The following is a 22432-nucleotide window of genomic DNA, read 5'->3' on the forward strand; positions in this document are numbered from 1 at the left end:
ATGGTCCTGGCCAATTGCGGGGGTACCAGCCGGCTGGGCTGGAGTGCTTAACTTGACGTCCATTTCCCTAAAGGCGTGGTGTCTGGGATAGTCCTCGATGCGTGAGGACCAACGTCGGGGTCACCAATGTGAAGTCACGGAATAAGTTGTCTATATTTCGGACCAAGAACATGTGCCTTTTTTGTATTGTTGTGCTTAGAGACGGGTAGCTGCATTCTCAGGGTTCCCACAATCAAAGCCTACCAGGGTATACTGCGACAATTTGATAGACCTCCAGTTAAATTGCGACCTCCATGGATGGACCCATTCTTCCGGCATTTGGAAAAAAGAAGAACGATTATTTTCCGAATGGAAATACAGCGTCTTACTCATCAATCCGAGCAATTCAAACGCAAGTTTTGATTGAAATCAACATAAATCCATCCCAATTCGGACTACACTCCAGGAAAAGGGGTAGAGCGACTAAATCTAGCCAAGAAGGGAACACCGAATGAGAAACGTGTTCGTTTGGAGGTTGGAGCAAGGGCAGTAGCATGCCTGCTCATTATAATGACAACAAAAACATCACCTCAAAAATCAAAGTAGCATTATCCCTCCGATTAAAGAATATGTTGAGAACCAAGTCACGAAACAACCAAACGCGGCATTGAAGAAACTATAAGAGGCTCCTTTTCACTAAGCAATACAGAGGTCATCATCTACAGTACATTCAATCTCGCTTCAGTAGCTTATTGATGTCACAGAAATGATAGTTTCTCACAAATGTGTTCGAAAATTGATATTTCTGTGACGAAATCTGCGTTAGAAGAGAGATTGCGTTCGTCTAATTCGAGGTTACACGAAATTATCGTCGCTAGTCTGAACACTGTGGAATTGAAGACACGACGGCCACCTACCCACCTCATACAAAGAAAATGTTTCAATCCTTGAGTATCAAATGCAAACATACGAAATTTAATATTTAAAAATATATATTATGATATCGATTTGCGACAATACAGAGGTCATCATCACTGGGCAATACAGAAGTCATCATCTACATTCAATCTCGCTTTAGTAGTTTATTGTGTCACCGAAATGATAGTTTCTCACAAATGTGTTCGAATTTGGCTCCTACCCAACAATGATGTTCCTTGTGGAAAGTGGCTCCTACCCAACAATGATGTTCCTTGTGGAAAGTGGCTCCTACCCAACAATGATGTTCCTTGTGGAAACGAGGCTCCAACCCAACAATGATATTCCAGGTGGAAAAGCGGCTCTTACCCGACGATGACGTTCCTTGTGGATAGGGTCTCCTTCCCAAAAATAATGTTCCTCGTGGACAGTGGCTACTACCCAATTATGATGTTCCTTGTGGAAAATGATTCCAATGTAACAATGTTGTTCCTTGTGGAAAGTGGCTCCAACCCAACTATGATGTTCCTTGTGGAAACAAGGCTCTCACCCATCAATGAAGTTCCTTGTAGAAAAGTGGCTTCTAACCAACAATGATGCTTCTTGTGGAGAGTGGCTTCTACCCAACAATGATGTTCCTTGTGGAAAATTTGCTCCTACCCAGCAATGTTGTTCCTTGAGGAAAAGTGGCTCCTACCCAACAATGATGCTCCTTTTGGAAAAGTGGCTCCTAACCAACAATGTTGTTCCTTGTGGAAAGTGGCTTCAACCCAACAATGATGTTCCTCGTGGAAAAGTCGCTCCTTCCCAACAATGACTTTTCTCCTGGAAGGAAAAGTGGTTCCATTCCATCATGAGGTTCTATGTGGAAAAGTTGCTCCAATACGACAATGATGTTCCTTGTGAAAATTAGGCTTCCGACTCTTCTCTACCCTCTGGTGCTCAATTGTGGGGTTTAAACAATTCAATGGTGTGCACCACAAAATGGTTGACGAGGATCACCATCAAATCCCCCTGTTTAGGCTCTTTGATATCCTTTGATGTACTCCAAACACCTGGATTGGGCTTTTCCTTCCCAAACAGCCAGGTTGGCTTGTCCAAACGCACGGAACAAAAACATGTCGGGTAACGTATGGTTTTTCGTCTGTTCCGAGTATGGAGGTGGTAATTCCGATGTCCAAAACGTCTACTCGTGGTGCCGTTTGTCAACAACATTAGGGGCTTGTAGAGAGAATTTTCCTGCACCCAAAACAACAAAATATGTTTCATGTGCTCTTTGCAGAATCAACTTTTTTTCTCCACTACATAGAGGACGATTTGTACGCTGGCAGCCCATTTCTGCTCTTATAAATTGATCTCCCGAGTCCCTTCTTCCGTTCTTGTGGCTTTCCATCTCCATTTGACATGATAATGATATCTAACTAATGTCATAATTGTGGATCGCATACCGCATTGATAGAATTATTGACGAATGTGGAAATTATTGTCTTCCTTTTGGTGGAGTCCATTTTTTACCTACATTCCGGCCAGCTCCTGGCTTCTGTCATCTAGTCAAGCCAATTCATTGGCCAATCTATGAACGTCAACGTTTTACACCCCAAAAGTACATTGAAAGCCACAAGCCATTTTCCATTGGATGTAGGTTCTGGCGGACTTCTCACCTTGGCGTTAAAGCCATTGGCACATCTTCCGTCTATTATCTATGCAACAATGCCAGTAACGACGAGGGAGTGGAACGGTTCCTTAATATTGATTTGCCACTGATACGGAGATATTAATTTTCAACATCCAGTTGGAGCAAAGATTTAGTCGTCGTACCCGTCCTTGGCCCTTTTTTTGACTGTTTGGTGTGACATCATTAGAAGCGTGGCCAATCAAAAATATCCTCATTCATCCCCCAAATTGAAGCCTGATATCGAGCTTCAATGTCAAAGGTACTCCCCTTGGAGAAGCAACTACAACAATGCTATTGTTTCTTTGAAGCAAATGTTTGTTACCAATACGATGTTGTTCGTACCTCAGCCGGATCTCCCGTTTTGCTATCACCACCGGTCGTGGAATTATGGCATGCACATATTGCCCAATGACACCAAACCCCTAGTTACTTTCATCTCCAGAAAGCTCACAAAAAGTCGAGTTCAAAAGCCCATCTATCACTTAAGTATTCAGCTCTATTGTGTGGACTTCGCTTCGCTGTCTGAACGTTTTCCACCAATTTGCCCCGGAGTTGACCACATTGACCATCCACATGAGCTCTATGGTTACTTCGTCGAATTCGCTTTTCTTGCAACAGTACACCGTACGTAGCTCAACTTGCCCTGTAATTGTCATCTTACTACATATGCATAGTGCATCGTCCAGAGGTTACAAGCCAAGTGGTCGACGATATCGATGATATCAAATCACATTACCCATTCTAGGGCACAAAATCACAACACCGATGTTTCAAACTTCTGGCAAATATTAAGAGCTTCCTTTTTTCCTCAATTGCGTTGGTCTCGCGAACTAAGCAATGACACAGAGCCTGTTGCTCTATCGAGTGAGATGGCGTCTCTCTCTTTCTTCGTCTCTGGTTGGTGTATCTTATGGCATCTGAACCAAATCATCAGGCTAAGAAATAGATCGGGTGGTTTTCTCATCAAAACGCTCATCTGGCTCACTGTATAGACTTTAATTAAACTTTTTAAACCAGGCCCACCCATGTCCATGTTAGCCTTGTTCTATTTCGTAGAAAACTTGAACTCGTTGAGCATGAAATCAGCACGTATCATGATATCGAACTAGCCCTCATCATGAAAATCGATGGTCACGGTAAGACAGGTATATTACGCCGGATGGAACGTTCCTTTGATGAACCAGTAACTTCTGAATAACCCCGTGATGAGACCTTATGACGTGCAGCCATATTGGTCGATTGACTGATTCAACGACCATTGTTACCTTAGCTAGCCCATGGGCTCTCAATCCCAAATTGACCCCGGACCAAGAGTATTAGAAGAAAAAAGCAATATGGGCCTGCAAGCTGAGGTCAAACTCAACCTTTTGAGAAAGACGGTGACGAAACCTCTGTTTTGATCTTGTCTTTGCCGGTCACAGGTCACAGGTCACTTCCTCATTCATGAGCAAAGTCTAATCAAAGGAGACTCTCAGGGCAGTCGTCCTCCATCTTAACCGGAATCTTGTGTCAACCAGAGACTACTTATTGTGCTGCAAGAGGTTTTGAGGGATGAAGTCGAGAATCTTGTATCACTTCATTTGGTCAATGCACCTTTCCACATGAATGCAAACAGATGAGCACTTTGAGCCAGACATGGATTTTTGAGTAATAAAGTGAAATGGTCAGAATGATAAAGTAACTGACTAGAATGTGAAATCCCAGTTAAGAGGGGAATCACAAAGAGTGCATGAACAGTTGGGTTGAGGTAAAGAATGAAGATGATGAAAATCTTGATTATTGCAAAAGAGTGAGAGGGCAAGAATAAGCACATCCTTGATTAGCTCTTGTCGTTGATGGCATTTGGTAGGAGCCGGACCAAGGTGCGCGACCGTCAATATTATGATGGGGGGTTGGGCCACGGACAATATGGTGTTGCTGAGTCCTTGACTGGGAAGGACAACTAGTATAAGGACATCCCTCCCGGAAAGGTCAGGATCCCAACACTGTTGGACTCTAAGCTCGTCTACCTGATTCTAAGGGGGGTCTGTTTTGCAAAGAAAATGTGTTCAGACATTGCCGGCATATTGGGGAATGAAGAGATGCCATTTGCTTGAACTTGGATAAGGAGGCATTGGTGGATTGGAGGCCGGATTGGAGGCCGGATTTGACGCCGGATTGGAGGCCGCATTGGAAAGAGTTGTGTAGCCAAAAGCGTAGACTGTAAAGGAAGATTGGGATGAAGTAAGTCTGGATGAGCTATATTTGAAGGAGAAGGGTTTTGGTGGGAAGGTTATTTATTGTACATGTGTTCAATCCTGGCTCTGGCTTTGACTTTTCATGACTTGAGATGGTTGGTGAAGGAGAGTTGGGTTGAGAATGTCGAACCGACAAAAGTAAAAATATTGATGACTTCAATCGGACTGTTGTGGATATGGAAGGTGGTGAGATTTATGGAAAACCATGGCCTTTGTTTTGATGGTTTTAACTTGAAGGCAACTCTTGGCAATAAATGTGGAGCGCACTAATGACCTTATGCAACTCCACGGCTAAATCAGCCAAGAAAACCAGTTGAAATGGTTGATTGTGGGGTCTTGGTGCTTGAGGACTTCGGGCAGGTTGGATACATACATGTTGAAAAGGACTTCTACGGAGAGAGAGGACGGACAAAGGTTTCATTGGTAGAATTATTGTCGTTACGTTCATCCCTATCACATGGTTCCAGGAGACGGAGAAATTTCCGATTCCGCCCTAAAACACGGCCAGACGGGAGTCTTAGTCTAAAGCGGCGGTTGTCTTCTGTCTCAACAGCATTTGCAACCGTCTTCCATTGAAGTGATGTGGGATCTTGGACAAGAACACGGCTTCCAGACGATATTGAAGAGAGTGGAACAATCATAACAGTATTTCCAATTCTCGTTAGCCTGTAGACGTTTCTTGTCGGCTTCCTCAGTGTTCTTGTGCCATTCAGGGTCAAAGGAACGCCAATTGGCCAGAACAAGTAACTGCAAAGCTTTGCCAAAGACGCTCTGAGCGGGCGAAAGTTCATCGTCATGAGGCGAATTGCGAAACTCAATGAGACCAGACTGAATTGATTAGGCATTCAAGTCTCCGACAGTTTTCTGAAGTAAGCGTTTCACAATCTCAACTGACACCTCAGCGTGGTCATTACTCTTGGAATGATATGGAGAGGATGGTTTCCATATCCCGCCCCAATCACGCAAAAAGTTCTACATCTATTCAGATCGATAGTGAGTATACGATATTGTCTAATCGTAATATCCTAGGAGTTCCAATCAAGGAGAAAAGTCCCCTAAATAATTTCATGACATCGCTTGAGTTGGGAGCATCCGCGAATTTTGCCAACATGGGAAATCCAGAATTTCGTTCGGCATACACGAGAGAGTGATTTGATCCAAGAAGAAATAAACCACTCGTGCCAACGTCAAAAGCACGGGTAGGCATTGGATCTTGTTCCATGGCCTCTGAGACATGAGAAGAACGGTAGGTTTGGCAATATGCACATGTTTCCACGGTCGTGGTACTATCATTGTCAAATCCAGGCCAGCAAACTGTTTGTCTAGCTCGACGTTTAGTCTTTTCCAAGCCTTGATGGCTAGCATGAAGACATTGAAGTACAACCTTGACTGCATGGGGAGGGATGCCGATTCGATTTACTCCTGGAACCAAATCAGTTCCGACCGACAATTCATGAAACAACAACTTCTGGAAGAATTGCACATAACCGTTGGGAACACAATTGTAAAGGCAGATAATTGCCGATTTTATTTGATCTGTTTTTAGCCACCCCCTTGGTACACTCACCTGAGCAATGAGCTTGGAGTCATGTGTACTTAGTTGTGCTGTGAATGGGTGATTGGAAGGAGGCCACTTTAACTCTTGACTTGATTATTGCTCTGGATTTGTCGGTATGTTTATTTTATGATGATTATTAATTCTGTCTTTGCTTATAAGTATGTCCTTTGCTTTAAATAGAAACCGTCAAAAGGTAACGTCATTGGTGTTGGATCTTTGATAGACGGGTTTAGAGAACCAGATAGAATTCTAGGAACACACAGAGGGTGTTCTTTATAGTTTCGGCATGGCTCCCCGTCGGGGAATCAAACCCCGGTCTCCCGCGTGACAGGCGGGGATACTTACCACCAGACTAAACATAGCTGTTGTCATCACAATGAAACTCAATTGTGGCTTTGAGTTGGATGGGCATCTGGAAAGCCCATCGAGTGAATTGGATTGGTTAGTGAAGAAGAGGAAAATAATTGAAAAGCTGTTGGAAGTAAAGTTGCTGACTATCACTCCTCCAAGAGCTGCTTGTATTTGACAAATATTGGAAGAGGTCAATCGAAAGGTTGATGAAGATTTGGCGGTCAACGCAGAAAGGAAACGACTCGACCTGCTCCTAGAGAGCCTTAAAAAGGAACGCATTAACTTGAAACATAGGAGTGAAAAACGATCATCATCGAAACTTTTGGTTGTATCTGGAGGTGGAAATTCGACGGGGACATTGGAACGTCAACCAAGGCCGATGGAACCTCAAGAGAGGCCGATGGAGCCGACGTTGAAGCTGTTGAAAATGCTGCCGCCGCCACTGGAATTACCGTGGCGTCTATTGGAGTCTGCGTCAAGGCCATTTGATCCACATCGATCATGTGAATCGACATTGATATCTGGTCCTTCAGAATCGGCATTGGAATCATTCGAATCTCGACCGGTTGTGGGGAAAACTTGCTATGAAGCAGAGCTGGTAACAAAACTGAAGTTTGAAGCTATTGGACCACCATGCGCGGCTTTTTTCCCTCAATTGGGGATGAAAACATCTATTCCAGAAAAAATGTTTGTTCGCCCAATAACCATGGATCTAAGCTTAGACAAAGGGGCCGGTCAACAAGAAGAAGAATGTTTGCATAGGAAGAAGCTGGATTTAAGTGCTTGACTAAACATGGACAAGGTCAATGACATGGATTATGAAGACTCAAGACTACTTGAATGCATCAGTGGACCGCCCTGGTAGTAGACTACTAGTGGATTGATCAATGGCATTAGATGGGTTGATAATTAGAATTTAACTGATTTATGGATTGCATTCGGAATGTAACTGTCCTGGAAAGGCCAGTTAAGGGACCGGTGTTCATGCTTATCTTGACCCTTCTTTTAATTAACGTCATTACTTGATATATGTTTTGCGTTGGCTCTAGTTTGTCTTAAACTATAATTAATGATTTAATAAATTATGATTTAGTTTCTTTTGTGAGAGTGCGCCACGAACATGTTTGAACTGTTAAACCACCACGGTTCATACGTTTTGACCAAAGCATTTGGTAATTGGGCTAAGGTCATGCACGCATGAACCGTGGTGGTTTAACAACAATTGAAATCATCAGACTGGATGGACGAATTGATTCTCGATAGTCAGAATCATCTTTGACTTGCCTGCGCAGGTGGTTCAAAATGAGATCATCCTCGGCACTTGATATTTCAAGGATAGCATTAATCTGTACACCATCCTGATCCTCGTTGGGATCTTGTTGTTCATCAGGGTCCGTCGTTGGTGCGCGAGACAAGTCATCGGGAATTTTCTGCTCCTTTCCCTTCCTCAATTTCACTTCGAAGGAAAAATCACACGGCCGAGATCGGTAATTGAGAACACGAGGGTTAAGAATTGCAGCAAGGGTGCCTTCATTGAATAAAGGCTCCAATGGTTTGTGGTCGGAAAGGCGGTGAAAAGGGAAGACCACGGAAGTAAACTACGCATTTGCGAAAAGATCTGCCCAAAAGATGGCAAGATTCTCCAATTCAAGTACCACGTTGCAAGTCTGTGAGTCTTTCAAGAAATGGCTCCCGCACTGGATTACTCTCCATTGGTAATTCTGACGTTCTGATAAAATAAATTCCAAACCATGAAACCTGAATGTATTGGTTGGAAGCATGGTATCACACGTGGGATCAAACATTCCCAAAGCTGGGGCAGAGACGAGGGTACTTTTGAAAATGGTCAGGATACCATCCAAATTCCGACCTTTTACGCAAAAGATCACAAAGGGGATCATCCGCAAGTAGGGGACTAAATCCACCAACTGGTTGACCCGTCCCATGAAGGAGCGTGGTTCAGTCTTGGTGGTAGGTGCAGGAAATTCCGAAACTGCGTGCAATTTCGATGGGTCAGCCTCAATAAAACCGTGCGAAGTTCGATAGCCAAGAATTTAATCATTTAACCAGGACCGACTTCCCTTTGATGACTGTGGGACCGTGACGGGCACACCGTTCAAGGACATCACACATTAGCTTAACCGTGTCACATGATCGTGAAACGAGAACAAGGTTTTGAGAGAGGTGTTATATCCTCATGACTACGCATCTTTCTCTTCTGAAGGTTGTTGGGTTTGCTCCCAAAAATATAGACCAGTGAAGTTATCGATCTTACCACGTGTATTCGTTATTCCCATAAGTCCAACTATAATCCAACATGGCACAGTTGGTGTTAGCCGTTTTTTAACGGAAGTACCTCCTTCCCCTATTTATCACTGTTGCTTCGGTCGTGTTTCTTGGTGCCCTCCATACTATAACCGAGGCTGTTGGGCGACTGACCCCTCGCATTTGTTTGGATCCAGATCTAAGACATGACCATGGCGACCATTAGAGCATCTATCCGGACGCACAAAGGTAATTTCACGCGTGAAAAGAGGTTTTTGGAAACTGTGGCTGCGGGCAACGATGTAGATCGACAACTTTTCCACGGTCTTATAAATAGTCTGCAGCAACGGGTTGCCACCATTGCTGAGCTTTATGAAGAACTTACCCTTGAAGAACCAAAGCTTACAGACGATCAAGAATCCGAACTTGAAGAGCTGATGGGACAACTCGGTGAGGCTGGACGTGCAGTTTGCTCTGCAGGACGACCTTCTTCAGTCCTTGGTCAGGCTTCAATCACGCCTGATCGTCCAGCTCAATTCAGAGTGATCGTCCAGCTCAATTCAGAGTGGCTAGTGCTTTAAGGCGTTCTCTTTTAACACTAGAAGCAACACCTCCAGAAATGCGGGTCGGGATCAAGACGTTTCAGGCATATCATTCAGCATCAAACATGAGCATCCTTGGGATAAGAGAACAACAGGCCTATTTCCTGGCCAGACTGGAAGGTGAATTGCTCACTACAATGACAGATCGCATTGTGGATCACACCATCCCCGAGTGTTTTACCCTCTTGTAGGAACGATATTTGGAAATTCATCCCCTATTTGGCCGTCGCCTTGCATGGAAGCAATGTTGTAAGAAACAATCGCAAAGATTAACGGATTATTACCATCAGTTGAGACTCCTTGGGGATGAGGCCGAACTGAATAAGATGACGGTTGACGAACATCACATGTTTGAATTTATTTTTGCATGCCGCCACGACAACAATCTCTTTCTGAAACTCCTTGAACTTCAAGATCCAACGTTGGAGAGGGTTTTCGCTACGGCCCCGGCTTTTGAGTCGGCCCGTGGAATCCGGGAACAAGCCGTACCAACAATATCGGTTGTGGCATCCGTCTCTGATTGGAAAGAGTGTGACAGATTCGGGCGTACAGGACATGATCGTGGACGTTGCCCCGTTTGGGAAATAATTTGTCACGGATGTGGGAAGTCTGGACATCTATCTTGCCTTTGTCGTCGCCATACGAGTTCTAGGGAACGCTTTGGATCACGTGCTAGAGGCCGATTCAATTCACATGATGGAATCCGGGATCAGGACTCGTCTTTTGCCAGTAATCGCTCTCGCAATAGTTCCCAAGATGAGAGTCGAGGTCGGAATCATACCCGTCGTCCTACGACTCCAAACCATCGCGATCGGGGCGACAGGAGTTCTTTGTTGGATGTCATTCCGGCAGTGGTTGACGTCAAATCACCTCGATCGACTCCATCTCTGATTCTTAAATGCAAATTTGGCATGAATAACATCCAATCTCTTTTGCTGTACCCAACACGGGAGCAACTCGCACTGTACTCCCGTGGACAATGTTGCCCAAAGGTGTGATTCCTACACCAAGTTCCACCCTGTTGCAAGCTGCCAACGGATCTGCAATTCGAAATAGTGGATCTGTGACCATTGGCGTTTTAGTATCAGGCAGCCCTTGGGTTCCGGTATCTGCCATTGTGTCCCCGGATTTGGTTGGTCCTAATATGGTCAGCTGGCATGATCTCATTGCCTTGGGAATCTTACCTGAGAATTTTCCAACCCCAGCTTCAACTTCTGACGTAATTCGAGGAGTGAAAGGGAATCAGTTTGATCCTTCTGATATGGTTGAAAATGTCAAGGCTGATTTCTCAGATGTCTTGGTGGATTCTCTGGGCGAGGCCTCAGGTATGATCAGGGTACCTGAGAATTTTCCAACCCCAGCTTCAACTTCTGACGTAATTCGAGGAGTGAAAGGGAATCAGTTTGATCCTTCTGATACGGTTGAAAATGTCAAGGCTGATTTCTCAGATGTCTTGGTGGATTCTCTGGGCGAGGCCTCAGGTACGATCAGGGGTCCTGAGATGAAAATCCGGTTTGACGAGTCTTTGGATGTCAAGCCATACCAAGTTACTACTGCACGCCAAGTCCCAATTCATTTGGAGCCGATGGCTGATTCATTAATCAAAGAACTCGTTTCAGCAAAAGTGATTGTCCCATGCACAGAGCCAACAAAGTGGACATCCCCCGCCCACTTCGTCGAAAAACCTGGGGGGAAAAGAGTTTGATTAGTGACGGATTGTAGGCAGCTGAACAAAGCCGTGAAACGACCAATTCACCCATTTTCATCAGCACACGATCTCATGAGGCAAGTACGACCAGATCCGAAGTGGTTTGCAAAACTGGACGCTGTGCATGGCTATTTTCAGGTGCCTTTGGATCATGAGAGTTCGCTGCTGACCACGTTTTTATTGCCGAGCGGTAAATGGCGATACACTGTAGCCCCTATGGGATTAAATTCAAGTTCGGACGAATTCAATATTTGGACAGATGCAGCCGTCGCCGGTTTGGGATGGCTAATGAAAGTTGTGGACGACATGCTTGTCCAAGCACCTTCCCGCGACGAGCTTTTCCGACGTTTACGTATCGTCCTTGAAAGGACTTAGGCTTAGCAAATCAGCTTGGCTCATTCTTACCCGATTTGGCACACTCCACGGTTGCAACGCGAGAACTCCTTAAGAAAAAGAACGCTTTTGTGTGGCTTGATGCGCACGATGTTGAGTTTCTCCTAGCCAAGGATATTCTTTGCTCAGCAGCAATCATGGCACCATTCAACCCACATTTCAAGACCGAGCTTCTCACTGATGCGTCGCGGCTTCATGGTCTTGGATATGCCCTTATTCAACGCGATAAGTTGGGTAATCCTTGGCTGATTCAGTGTGGTTCTCGATCGCTCTCTGTGACACAGAATAATTATTCTACCATCGAATTAGAATGCTCCGCAATACTGTGGGCGATTCAAAAGTATGATTTTTACCTCCCCGGCCTTCGAGGATTCAAAGTCATAACCGGTCATCGTCCCCTTCTTGGAATTTTTGAAAAGCCTTTATCATCACTGTCCAATGACAGGCTTCAGCGGATTCGCGAAAGTTTGGTGATGTACACTTTTGCAGTAGAGTGGTCATCTGGCAAAACACACTTAATTGCCGATGCCTTGAGCCGTGCACCATTTTTCCCTTCCGATTCTGATCTGGATATTGACGTGTGCTGCTATCGACACGACTGATCCGGCTTTATCCCTCATACAAAACAACAAAGATGACGAATATCGCAATCTTTGTGAATGTGTTTGCACTGGCAATTTACTCCCGTCTCTGAGTCATTTTTTGTCAATTTTCAATGATCTCCGTCTGGAAGGCAATCTGATCCTCCATGGACCTCGCCTACTTATTCCCACACCGGCTAGGTCTTGCGTGGTTGATCTTCTCCACTCATCACATTCTGGAATGACCAAAACTTACACATTAGCCCGCCAGCTCTACACTTGGCCAAATATGTCGAACGAAATCCGAGTCAAGATTGCTAGCTGTCCTGTCTGTTTAGAGGCTCTGCCGTCTCAACCGTTTGAGCCGATCCAATTGGGCGCAGCTTTTTTCCTTCTTTTGGTGGACCGATTAAGCGGTTTTCCCATGGTGGCTCGTCTTTGTTCTCTCACAACTGAAACCATTTGTCGCATTTTGTTGAGTTGGTTTTTGGAGTTTGGGTTTCCAGCTTGGCTTTAAAGTGACAATGGGCCACAATTCCGCCAAAAATTCGAGGAGTTTTGCAAGTTACACTACATTCGCCACGACACTTCCTCCTCATACAATGCCCGTAGCAATGGTTTGGCCAAGGCAGCCGTCAAGTCTATGAAGTCTCTGCTGAAGAAAGTCAATTTAAAAGAAGAGGCACTTTTCTTCTGGCGCTTGACTCCTCGGGCTGATGGTTTCAGCCTTGCTCATGGGTTCTTCGAGCGTCATGTTCGCAGTCGCTGGCCCAATGCTCAGGAACACGCCCCCCCAATTTGTCCAGAATTCGTCAGTGCACGCCAACAATCTCGTGATGCCGCTGCCATGGCCGCCGGTGGCTCAGAGCTTGTATCCCTTTCCCCAGGGGATCACGTTTTGTTCCAGTCGCCCATTGACAAGAACTGGTCCCGGGGGGGTCGAGTTGTTGAACGCCTGCCTCACGACCGCTCATACCTCATTGAAACACCCGGTGGAATTTTTCGGCGGAATTGTTGCTTCCTACGGTTTATATCAGCCCCATCCCCTGATGCATCAGACACCCTAACAACGTCCATTGAATCATTCAGAAACTCTGACACCCAAACCAATGATTTTAGAGCTTTAGATGATCCGGCTGAGAAGCCTAGACCGCCCAATGCGGCCGTATCCAGGTCGTCCTCCACGGCTGGCTCTTACCCTACGCTTCCTCAAGACCCACGACCTCCGCCACGACGAAGTACTCGCATTCGTTCCACCAACAACAAACGGGTTGTGGCCTTTGCCAAAACACCTACCATCATTTTGCAACTTTCTAGCCCACTCATTCTGTCCCACTCAGTGGAACAGCCCTCGTCTCTCCATTCCGAATCTATCATAGAGACAATCACACTTGTTATCTTTTTTTTTATTTACTATTTTCTATCTCTTCCATGTTTTCATTGCATTGTTGGTTAATTTTCGTTCCATTTGTTTCATCCATCATGATTGGTCAGTCAAACTTTTGCGCCAATTTTGAACGTTAAAATGGCACTGTGTGATACATGCATCTGATCTACCCTTCGTACTTCGGGGGAGGGGGTGGGGGGGAATTGTTATATCCTCATGACTACGCATCTTTCTCTTCTGAAGGTTGTTGGGTTTGCTCCCAAAAATATAGACCAGTGAAGTTATCGATTTTACCACGTGTATTCGTTGTTCCCATAAGTCCAATTATAATCCAACAAGAGGGAACATGTATTTTGGTTGATCTCTATTCGAGAATGACCTGTCATGAAACCAATCATTAAAAGTGAACAATCAGCTCCTTGACTCACATGAGAACATCAAATATCTCCAACTCCACTTTAAGAATGGGCGATTAAGATTGACAACAAAGATTAGTGCACATGATGATAAAAAATAGATATAGATGATGTTTTGACTCTTCACGCTTGCCAACTATCTGGTGGATATCTATCTCGTCCACTCCGTCTCAGGGGCACATCAGCCGGCGTTTCATCATCAGATCGATCAGAACCACAATCAAGAATTCCTCGAGTAGTTTGTTGAAGGTACCACAAATTCCGTTCCATCCATCGGCCAAAGGGAAAAGGCAAGAGATATCGTCGTGGGGATTTGTTCTCAACAACGATGGCCAATCTATCCCATTAACGTGTCGTTGAATCCTGAACCAAGACTTTCTGGCCCACAGGCACCTTCATGCGGACACAGGAGGTTCAATCATAGTAGGCTTTCCAAAGTCGATCATCGCAAAGACGTTTAACGTCAGCCATGTACGATTGAACCTGAAACTCGGGAAGAAAGGCACGTCGATGAACAAATAATGTCGAACGTAAAGGTTGTCCAAAAAGATTCTAGGCCGGAGATAATCCGTCAGCGCGCAGAGCATTCCAAAGTTCTAAGAGAAGTCGTCAGACCCCCATTCTCCCCCACATTGAGCCAGGAGATGTTTCAGGCTCTTCACATTCGTTTCAACATGCTATAGACTGAGGGTGATGAGGAGACGAAGGCCTCCATACTATACCCCACTTTTGGAAAAAGTCCCGAGTCGTGGAGGACGCAAATTGAGTCCCATTATCCACTCACATTGGGCACACCCATTGTGGCAAAGTTCTCCCAACACCCTGATGACTAGAATGAAGTTATGAAAAGACATCTGTTATTGCAGGTGGAGAGATGACGATACATGCCCGTTGGAAAACTAAAGATCCATGCACAGAAAGCTCGTTAGAGGCTTTCTTGAAAAGGGAGACATAATCATCATTGATTTTGCCATTCATATCTTTTTCCACAACGGATTTCAGACGACCATATTTGGGACAATTAAATGCAATCTTCCCCAAATTTTCCAAGGAAAGATCTGACATGGACGCTTGGATGCTTGCAACTACCAAATTCGTTTGATCTCCCAGGACATTGTCTTCTTCATTGGCATTCAAGTCAACGGCATTTGGCACCGGAGCACGGGACGAAGCGCCTGGGATGAAGTGCGTCTTGCCTCATCATGAATTTGTGAAAGGACGACGCCTAAGTCTCTTAAGTTTGAAACATCTCTTTGAAGAATAATTTCTGTACCTATCTTAAGCATGGCAAGTACAGAAGGAGATGTGAGTGCAGCTTTAACTGACTCAATAGCCACGAAATGCTTGGGCAACCACATAAAAACGTTTTTGGTCTTCAAAAGACCGCGGAGAGGCTCAGCTGAAACTGAAATTTGACTAGTAAATTGACCGAGTTGATTTTCTAACCCCATGAATGAACGCACCTGGCATTTTGACGTTTCATGCCCCAGCGAGGTGTTCCTCAAGTCTACTATTCCAATAATGCGAAGATTTTCAAGGAAGTCGACAAGGAGTTGAAGAGAATCTTTAAGACCATCAATTGGGAATCAATGTCAATGTCAAGATTCAAGATCGCGTTTGAGTTTTCACCCTCCAATGCTCCGTGGACAAATGAAGTTACCGAGCAAATGGTGGGGCTTACAAAGAGGGTACTTTAAATACTTTAAATTGCCCTTCATTCGACCACCTGAATTGCCCAAGAACTCGAGACTGTCCTCATTGAATTGGAGGCAATAGTCAATAATTGACCTATAGCCTCGGTGACAAAAGGTGACCTCTTACTTCTTGTTACTCCCGCCCACCAACGTGTCCAAAGAGACCCTCTCCACCTGCCGGATCCTGGCCGAATCGAAGGCCAAGAGGAGCCCCAATTTGTTGCCATGTGTCGACAAAGGCACATACATGTTGGTCAATTCGTTTTGAAGGAGGTAGCGCAATGATTGCCTTCTCTGTCTTGCTCCTACCAATAAGTGGGACAGACAAGATGAGTCCCCTTTTTCAATTGGAAATATGGGGTTACTTCGCAATGATAACTGTAGATTCCAACGAACGTTCTTCTGGACCTACAGGACGCTCTAACCGAAGGTTGATTAAAGACTCGAATTTATAGGATACATAAATTAGGTTTTAATTCTTAACCCTCGACCATGAGGCTTGGTAGACTCAGGAAACGACAAAAACTTTCGACAGCATTACATCAGGGTGACAAAAGGTTGGGTCACAAATCAGGGTGTCGGGTCTGCAATTCGGCGATAACACCCTGCCCCCTCAATGACACACCGTGTCCGTTCTTCTCTAGAGATTGATCATGATGCAACTAAGAGGCAAAGTTTGTTAATGGGCCGGTCGTACACTCCCTGTTTTGTTCGTATTTTAACCACTCGAACCTTGCCATCAGGACCTGGGAAGCATTGCAAAACTCTTCCCATCATCCATTGATTTCGGGGCTGGTTGTTATCCACAGTCAGAACGAGGTCGTTAATTTTTAGATTGGGTGTACCTGTTTGCCACTTCTGTCTGCAGCGTAGATTATTCAAGTATTCTTTCTTCCAACGAGACCAAAATTGATCAGCCAGAGATTGAATCTTTTTCCATCGATCTCTTACAAATTTTTCTTGCCTGTAGTCTGGGAATTGATGTTCGACCCCACCCCGCAATCGCAGTAAGTGATTTGGAGTCAGTGCCTCCAAGTCGGAAGGATCTTCTGAGGAGGCGGTTAGGGGGGCGTCCATTCATCACAGCCTCGACTTCACACAATAGAGTGCACAAGCTCTCATCCGTCAGTGCGTGCGGCAGCTCTTTGAGCATGGCTCCCAAAATTTGTCGAGCAGTTCGAATGTTTCGCTCCCAGACGCCTCCATGATGAGAGGCACCAGGTGGGTTGAATTTCCATTGAATTTCTAAGAGTTTCACGGCATCCTCGATTCCTTCTTTCTGTAGCTGTTCGACGGCTTTTCTGAGTTCTATCTCGGCACCGTGGAAATTGGTTCCGTTATCGAAGCGTAGAAGCTTCACACGGCCTCTTCTGGCCATCATTCGCCTAAGAGCGTTGATACAAGAGTCCGTTCCAAGGGTGTGGGCCACCTCGAAATGGACTGCACGGGTGGCTGGGCATGTGAATATCACTCCGTAACGTTTTTCCAAGGACCGACCACGCCTCACCATGAAGGGTCCAAAATAATCTGTTCCCGAATTTTCGAAAGGTAGGCATGGGGTAACACGATCTTGTGGCAAATTTGCCATGATTTGTTGAAGAGCCTTGGCCTTAACCTTTCGACATATCACGCAACTTCCCACTTCACTTCGGACCAACGCATTTGCTCGGAGAATCCACAATCTTTGTCGTAGGGCAGAAAGCACGGACTCTCGACCAAGATGGCCACATTCGCGATGAGCTGCTTGAACTAGAAGTCGGGATACTCTTGAGTTGCCGGGAAGAACGATTGGGTGCTTGAATTCGAATGGGATTTCCGCGTTCATCAGCCGACCTCCTGCTCTGATGAGATTTTCATACACAATTGGAGACACTTTTGTCAAAGCACTTGAACGCCCGACACTTCCTCTTATTGACAGGTCGTTGATCTCTTCTTGAAAGAATTCTCTTTGTACGCACGTAAAAATTAGTTTGCTTGTAGAATCCTCTGAAGTGTTAAAGATGGCTCTTCGGGCCATTTTGTTCAGGATTTCAAGCATGAGCCGAACTACTTGTTTCAGCTTTTTCATTGATGAACAACGTAATGCAAGACTTTCCATAAATCCGTTAGCATTGGTCTTGGACTCACGCACTTGCACTGATTTCTTCACATTTTTGTCATTGTCTGTTAATCCGGAAATGGGTAATTGTTCTGGCCACTCCGAGGAACAATGATTTAAGAATTCGGGGCCCCATAGCCATCTAGAGGAATTGACCAGGGCAAAGGCTGACAGACCTCTTGAGCCATCGTCTGCAGGGTTCATCGAGGTTGGAATAAATCTCCACTGATCTTCCGTGTTTGCCTCTTGAATGATTGCTACTCTTTTCGCTACGAATGTATGGAACCGTCTATCTTGATTTGCAATGTACTTCAAAACAGTAGAGCTGTCGGTCCAAAACGTTCTTTTGCCAACGTCATATTCCAATTCGGCACGGACGGAGCTGTCTTGCTTAACAGAGAGGACGGCGGCAGCTAGCTCCAATCTAGGGATAGAGATTGTTTTGATTGGTGCCACACGAACCTTTCCGCCAACGAATGACACCGCAACATCACCATTACGGTTTTCAAGCCGGATATATGTCACACTTGCGTATCCCTTTTCGCTTGCATCTGAGAAATGGTGTAATTGAGCCTGTGTAACCTTTCCAAACTCTTTGGGCTTGTAACAACGAGGCAGTATCACACTGGTCAGGGCATGCAGTTCGGATATCCATCTTCTCATAGGTTTCACCAGATCCATGGGCAGTAAGTCATCCCAATCCAACGTCTTGACCATACAACAATTTCGGAAGACCAATCTTGCGGGAAGAAAGACTGGGGCAATGATACCCATGGGATCAAAAACCGAGCTGATAGAAGATAGCAGTTCCCGGCGAGTTGATGTGGACACATTAGTGGGATTCGAAAAGCAAAAGGAATCTTTCAGGACATCCCATGATACGCCCAATGTTCTATCTACAACTTGTGACTGGCCTAAACCCAGCTTCAGCATCGATTTTGATTTTTCGCTTTCATCCCATTGATTTACAAGGGCACTCACGTTGGAGCTAAACTTTGTTAGTTTGAAACCACCACGGGAGCACAATTCAATCAGCTCCTTCCGAAGTTGTTGGGCATCATCTACTGTTGGCACTGACTTAAGTAGATCGTCGACATAGAAGTTTTTCATCACAGTTGTTGTTGCTTGTTCGCTGAAGTCATTGGCCCAATCTTTTGCTATCCTTCTCAGCGCAAAGTTGGCACAACTAGGAGAACTTGTTGCGCCAAACAAGTGTACGGAGAGGCGATATTCCTCTAATCTTCTTGATGTATCACCGTTTGGCCACCAGACAAACTTCAGATAGTTTCTATCATCTTCAGGGACCCGAACTTGATAGAACATGGCCTCGATATCTCCCACCAATGCCACTGGCTCCTGCCGAAATCTCATGAGGACACCACCTAAACTGTTGGTTAAATCGGGTCCTTGTAGCAATTCAGAATTCAAAGACACATCTTTGTACTTGGCAGAGCAATCAAACACGACCCTCCCTGATTTCTCCATGTTTTCTTGGATGTGTAACGCCATGATGTGGAATGAAGTAAGAATGGCCAAGCTCGGGATTCTCGTTCGTGGGAATCTTCTCTGCGTATTTCTTGTGGATCATTTTTTCGACGGATTCCACATACTTCCTTTTGAATTGTGCGTCGCCTTCGAATTTCTTCGCCAAATGATTAGCTCTTCGTAGCACTTGCATCTTGTTGTTTGGCATTTGAGGTTTGTCATTTCTAAAGGGTAAGGCGATCTGATAATGGCCATCTTTAACGCAGATACTACTCTCAACCTTTGATTCCCACAGCTTGTCCTCGATTGATCGGCCCCGTTTGTGACCTCCGATGGCGTCGGGAAAATCGGCTTCAAACAATCTCAAGACCATATCCTGGTCAGCCTCGGTTCTGACCTTTATTGGATTCACTTTTTTATTGCTCCTTCCTCCACTAATAGGTCCATGAACAGTCCAACCCAACTTGGTCTGTACGGCGTACGGTTCGTCATCATTGCGCAAGACCAACCGTAGGGGTCGTAAAGCCCTAGGGGCGTTCATTCCAATCAAAATCCCGACGTCCGAATCTGAGTAGTTGAAGGGGATATTTTCTAGATGTGGCCAGGCTTCTGCTTGACGTTTTGTCGGGATATCCTCCTTCGTTACGGGCAATTCTCGGTGGCTAAAGGACGGTGGCAGGTCAATGACGTGGGTCTCTTCCATGTCTAACACCTGCAGACCCTCTATGACACTGGACGACCAAGGGCTGTCGCGACGTTCCATAGTGGTCAAGGCGATTTGAACGGGTCTTCCTGTCAAGCCCAGTGCTTTGACAACGTCTTCCTTTACAAACGTATCGGTGCTGTAGGGATCTTGCGCGGCATACGTCACGATCTCTTTGCTACTGCCGACTTGGCGAATTCGTACAGGCACGAGAGCAACAGCAATGGAGGGACCGTCTTTCTTTTCTTTGATAGCGTGCACACTACGGACATCTACACTAATGTCCTCGGGACCGCCCGGAGATGGGGGAGCCCCAGCCAGAGATGAGAGGGGAACGACCCGCTCGTTGCCTTGTGCTTCGTCCCAGTGCAGAATGGTGGGGTGCCTCCTTTTACATTTTCGACATCTGCTTCGTTGCCTGCAGGTTCTAGCCCAATGACCAGTGTGTAAGCATCCGAAGCATCTACCCTGCAACTTTTCTTTTCGTTCCTCCAAGTTTAAACTCATAGCAGCCTCGCAGTCACTCATGTCGTGTCCAGCACTGCAGAATAAACACAAGTCAACGCTGAGATTCTCACTCCTCAAGTCATTTAGTGTTGCTAGAGATAGATTCTTCCGGGACGTCTCGAAACCTCTCCTCTTAAGTCCAAACACTGGATGGTTCCACTCGTCCGACACTTGCTGTACCATATACACAAAGTTGCTGAAGGTCGCCTCTCGTTCATCATTGTTTTCGATCGACATCACCTTTCGTCTCCACATTGACTGGCATGAATTCGGTAATTTAGCCATAAGTTTGTCCAAAGCATCCGGGTCGCTCAATGTTGCCAGGGTTCCTAGGTCGTTCATTGCAGTTTGACATTGTTGCAGAATGATTGAAAATCTCTTCATTTCCTCCGGATCTTCCTGGACAGAGGGCCAGTTGTCTAGCTGGCTTTTATACGCTGACGTGATTCTGAAGTTGTTTCCAAATTCCCGTTGAAGTAGACGTTTGGCCTCTTTATACCCATCAGACGGCTGCATGTGAACGCATGGACGAATTAAATTGTGCGCTTCGCCCCCGGTAAATTGCAAGAGAAAGCCAAGTCGGTCTTCATCGTTTGTTGTCTTCTTCTTGATTTGAGACTCGAATGCTTGAATGAAGATGCGATAGTCTAAAATATTGCCGTGGAATTTATCCAGGTCTCTGTTCGGCAGAGAAGACTGGAGCTGAAGGTTTAAGACTCTATCCAGGATATCCTCAACATGAACTCTTGAGGAAGGCTTTGGTTCATTTGAAAACAGAGGTTGTGGACGTAACGCCTTGATGGTGATTGGGGGCTTCTTACTAGTTAGGAAATTTCCTTGGTCACCGTCAAGCATTTGAAGACGTTCTTTTTCCAATCTCTTGGACCACTCCTGCTCCATTTCCATTTGATGTTCTAGATCGTGTTTTCATTGCTCGATTCTCCTCCGTTCACCCTCCAATAGCCTTGCCTCCTTCAGGAAAATTTGTCTTAGCTCTAGATCCCTGAGCTTGAGCTCGGCTTCGATGCGCACGGTTGCCTGGGAGTTTACCTTGGACATTTTTGATTGCTGAGACACGTCTGATGGTTGGGACAAGTTATCTCTAATGATATTGTCTCTGGATATGGATGGAATGGAGTCGTGGTCTCGATCTGCCTCAAATGCAAGACGCAAAACGTTGGATACACTATCTGAAGCCTCAATTTCCATATTTTCTATTAGGCCCTCAGCTAGTCGAACGAACTGAACTTTCGGGTCGATGTGGGTTTCGCACCATTTGGTAAGAATATATGCTTCTTCTTTGGACTGAGGGGTCAAGTTCTGAGTCGATTTCTCCAATTGAATGAGGAGCGCTTGAAATTGCCTTATCTCCCTCTTCGCTTCTGTTACGGGCTCATCCTTCTCTCCCAACAACTTCTCAAGCCTCTCTTGACTTCGGATCATGGCCAAAAGTTCCTTATTTGACACCTCCATTGTGAAGTAGTCCAATCATCCGCTTCCCGAAGGATGAAGAATTAAAACGAATGTAGATTCCAACGAACGTTCTTCTGGACCTACAGGACGCTCTAACCGAAGGTTGATTAAAGACTCGAATTTATAGGATACATAAATTAGGTTTTAATTCTTAACCCTCGACCATGAGGCTTTGTAGACTCAGGAAACGACAAAAACTTTCGACAGCATTACATCAGGGTGACAAAAGGTTGGGTCACAAATCAGGGTGTCGGGTCTGCAATTCGGCGATAACAATAACATTGGAAGAATTGAGTGGAAGATGGCTCGAGTCGAGAGCCTTCATCATGGGAAAGACAATCTGATTTGCTCAGTAAACTTGCGACTTTCGTCGCGATCCATTGTCAGCAGGCACATCAGTCGATT

At 45.4% G+C, this 22432-nt stretch overlaps 1 protein-coding gene and 1 long non-coding RNA gene across 2 annotated transcripts; one reads left to right on the forward strand and one right to left on the reverse strand.

The window, feature by feature from the left end:
- Positions 1 to 6408: 6408 nt before the first annotated feature.
- Positions 6409 to 7812, forward strand: LOC131893466 (uncharacterized). The gene is made up of 2 exons (XR_009374698.1): positions 6409 to 6477; positions 6545 to 7812. It is a non-coding gene; the product is annotated as an uncharacterized LOC131893466 (long non-coding RNA).
- Positions 7813 to 19315: 11503 nt separating this feature from the next.
- Positions 19316 to 22027, reverse strand: LOC131893338 (uncharacterized). Its single transcript, XM_059243337.1, has 2 exons — positions 21605 to 22027; positions 19316 to 21064 (listed from the first exon to the last, which is right to left on the reverse strand). Exons 1-2 carry the CDS (start codon positions 22025 to 22027, stop codon positions 19316 to 19318), a joined length of 2172 nt encoding a protein of 723 aa, XP_059099320.1.
- Between the last annotated feature and the right edge of the window lie 405 nt (positions 22028 to 22432).

This window comes from Tigriopus californicus, chromosome 2, assembly GCF_007210705.1.
Source record: "Tigriopus californicus strain San Diego chromosome 2, Tcal_SD_v2.1, whole genome shotgun sequence".
NCBI classification, from domain to species: domain Eukaryota; kingdom Metazoa; phylum Arthropoda; class Copepoda; order Harpacticoida; family Harpacticidae; genus Tigriopus; species Tigriopus californicus.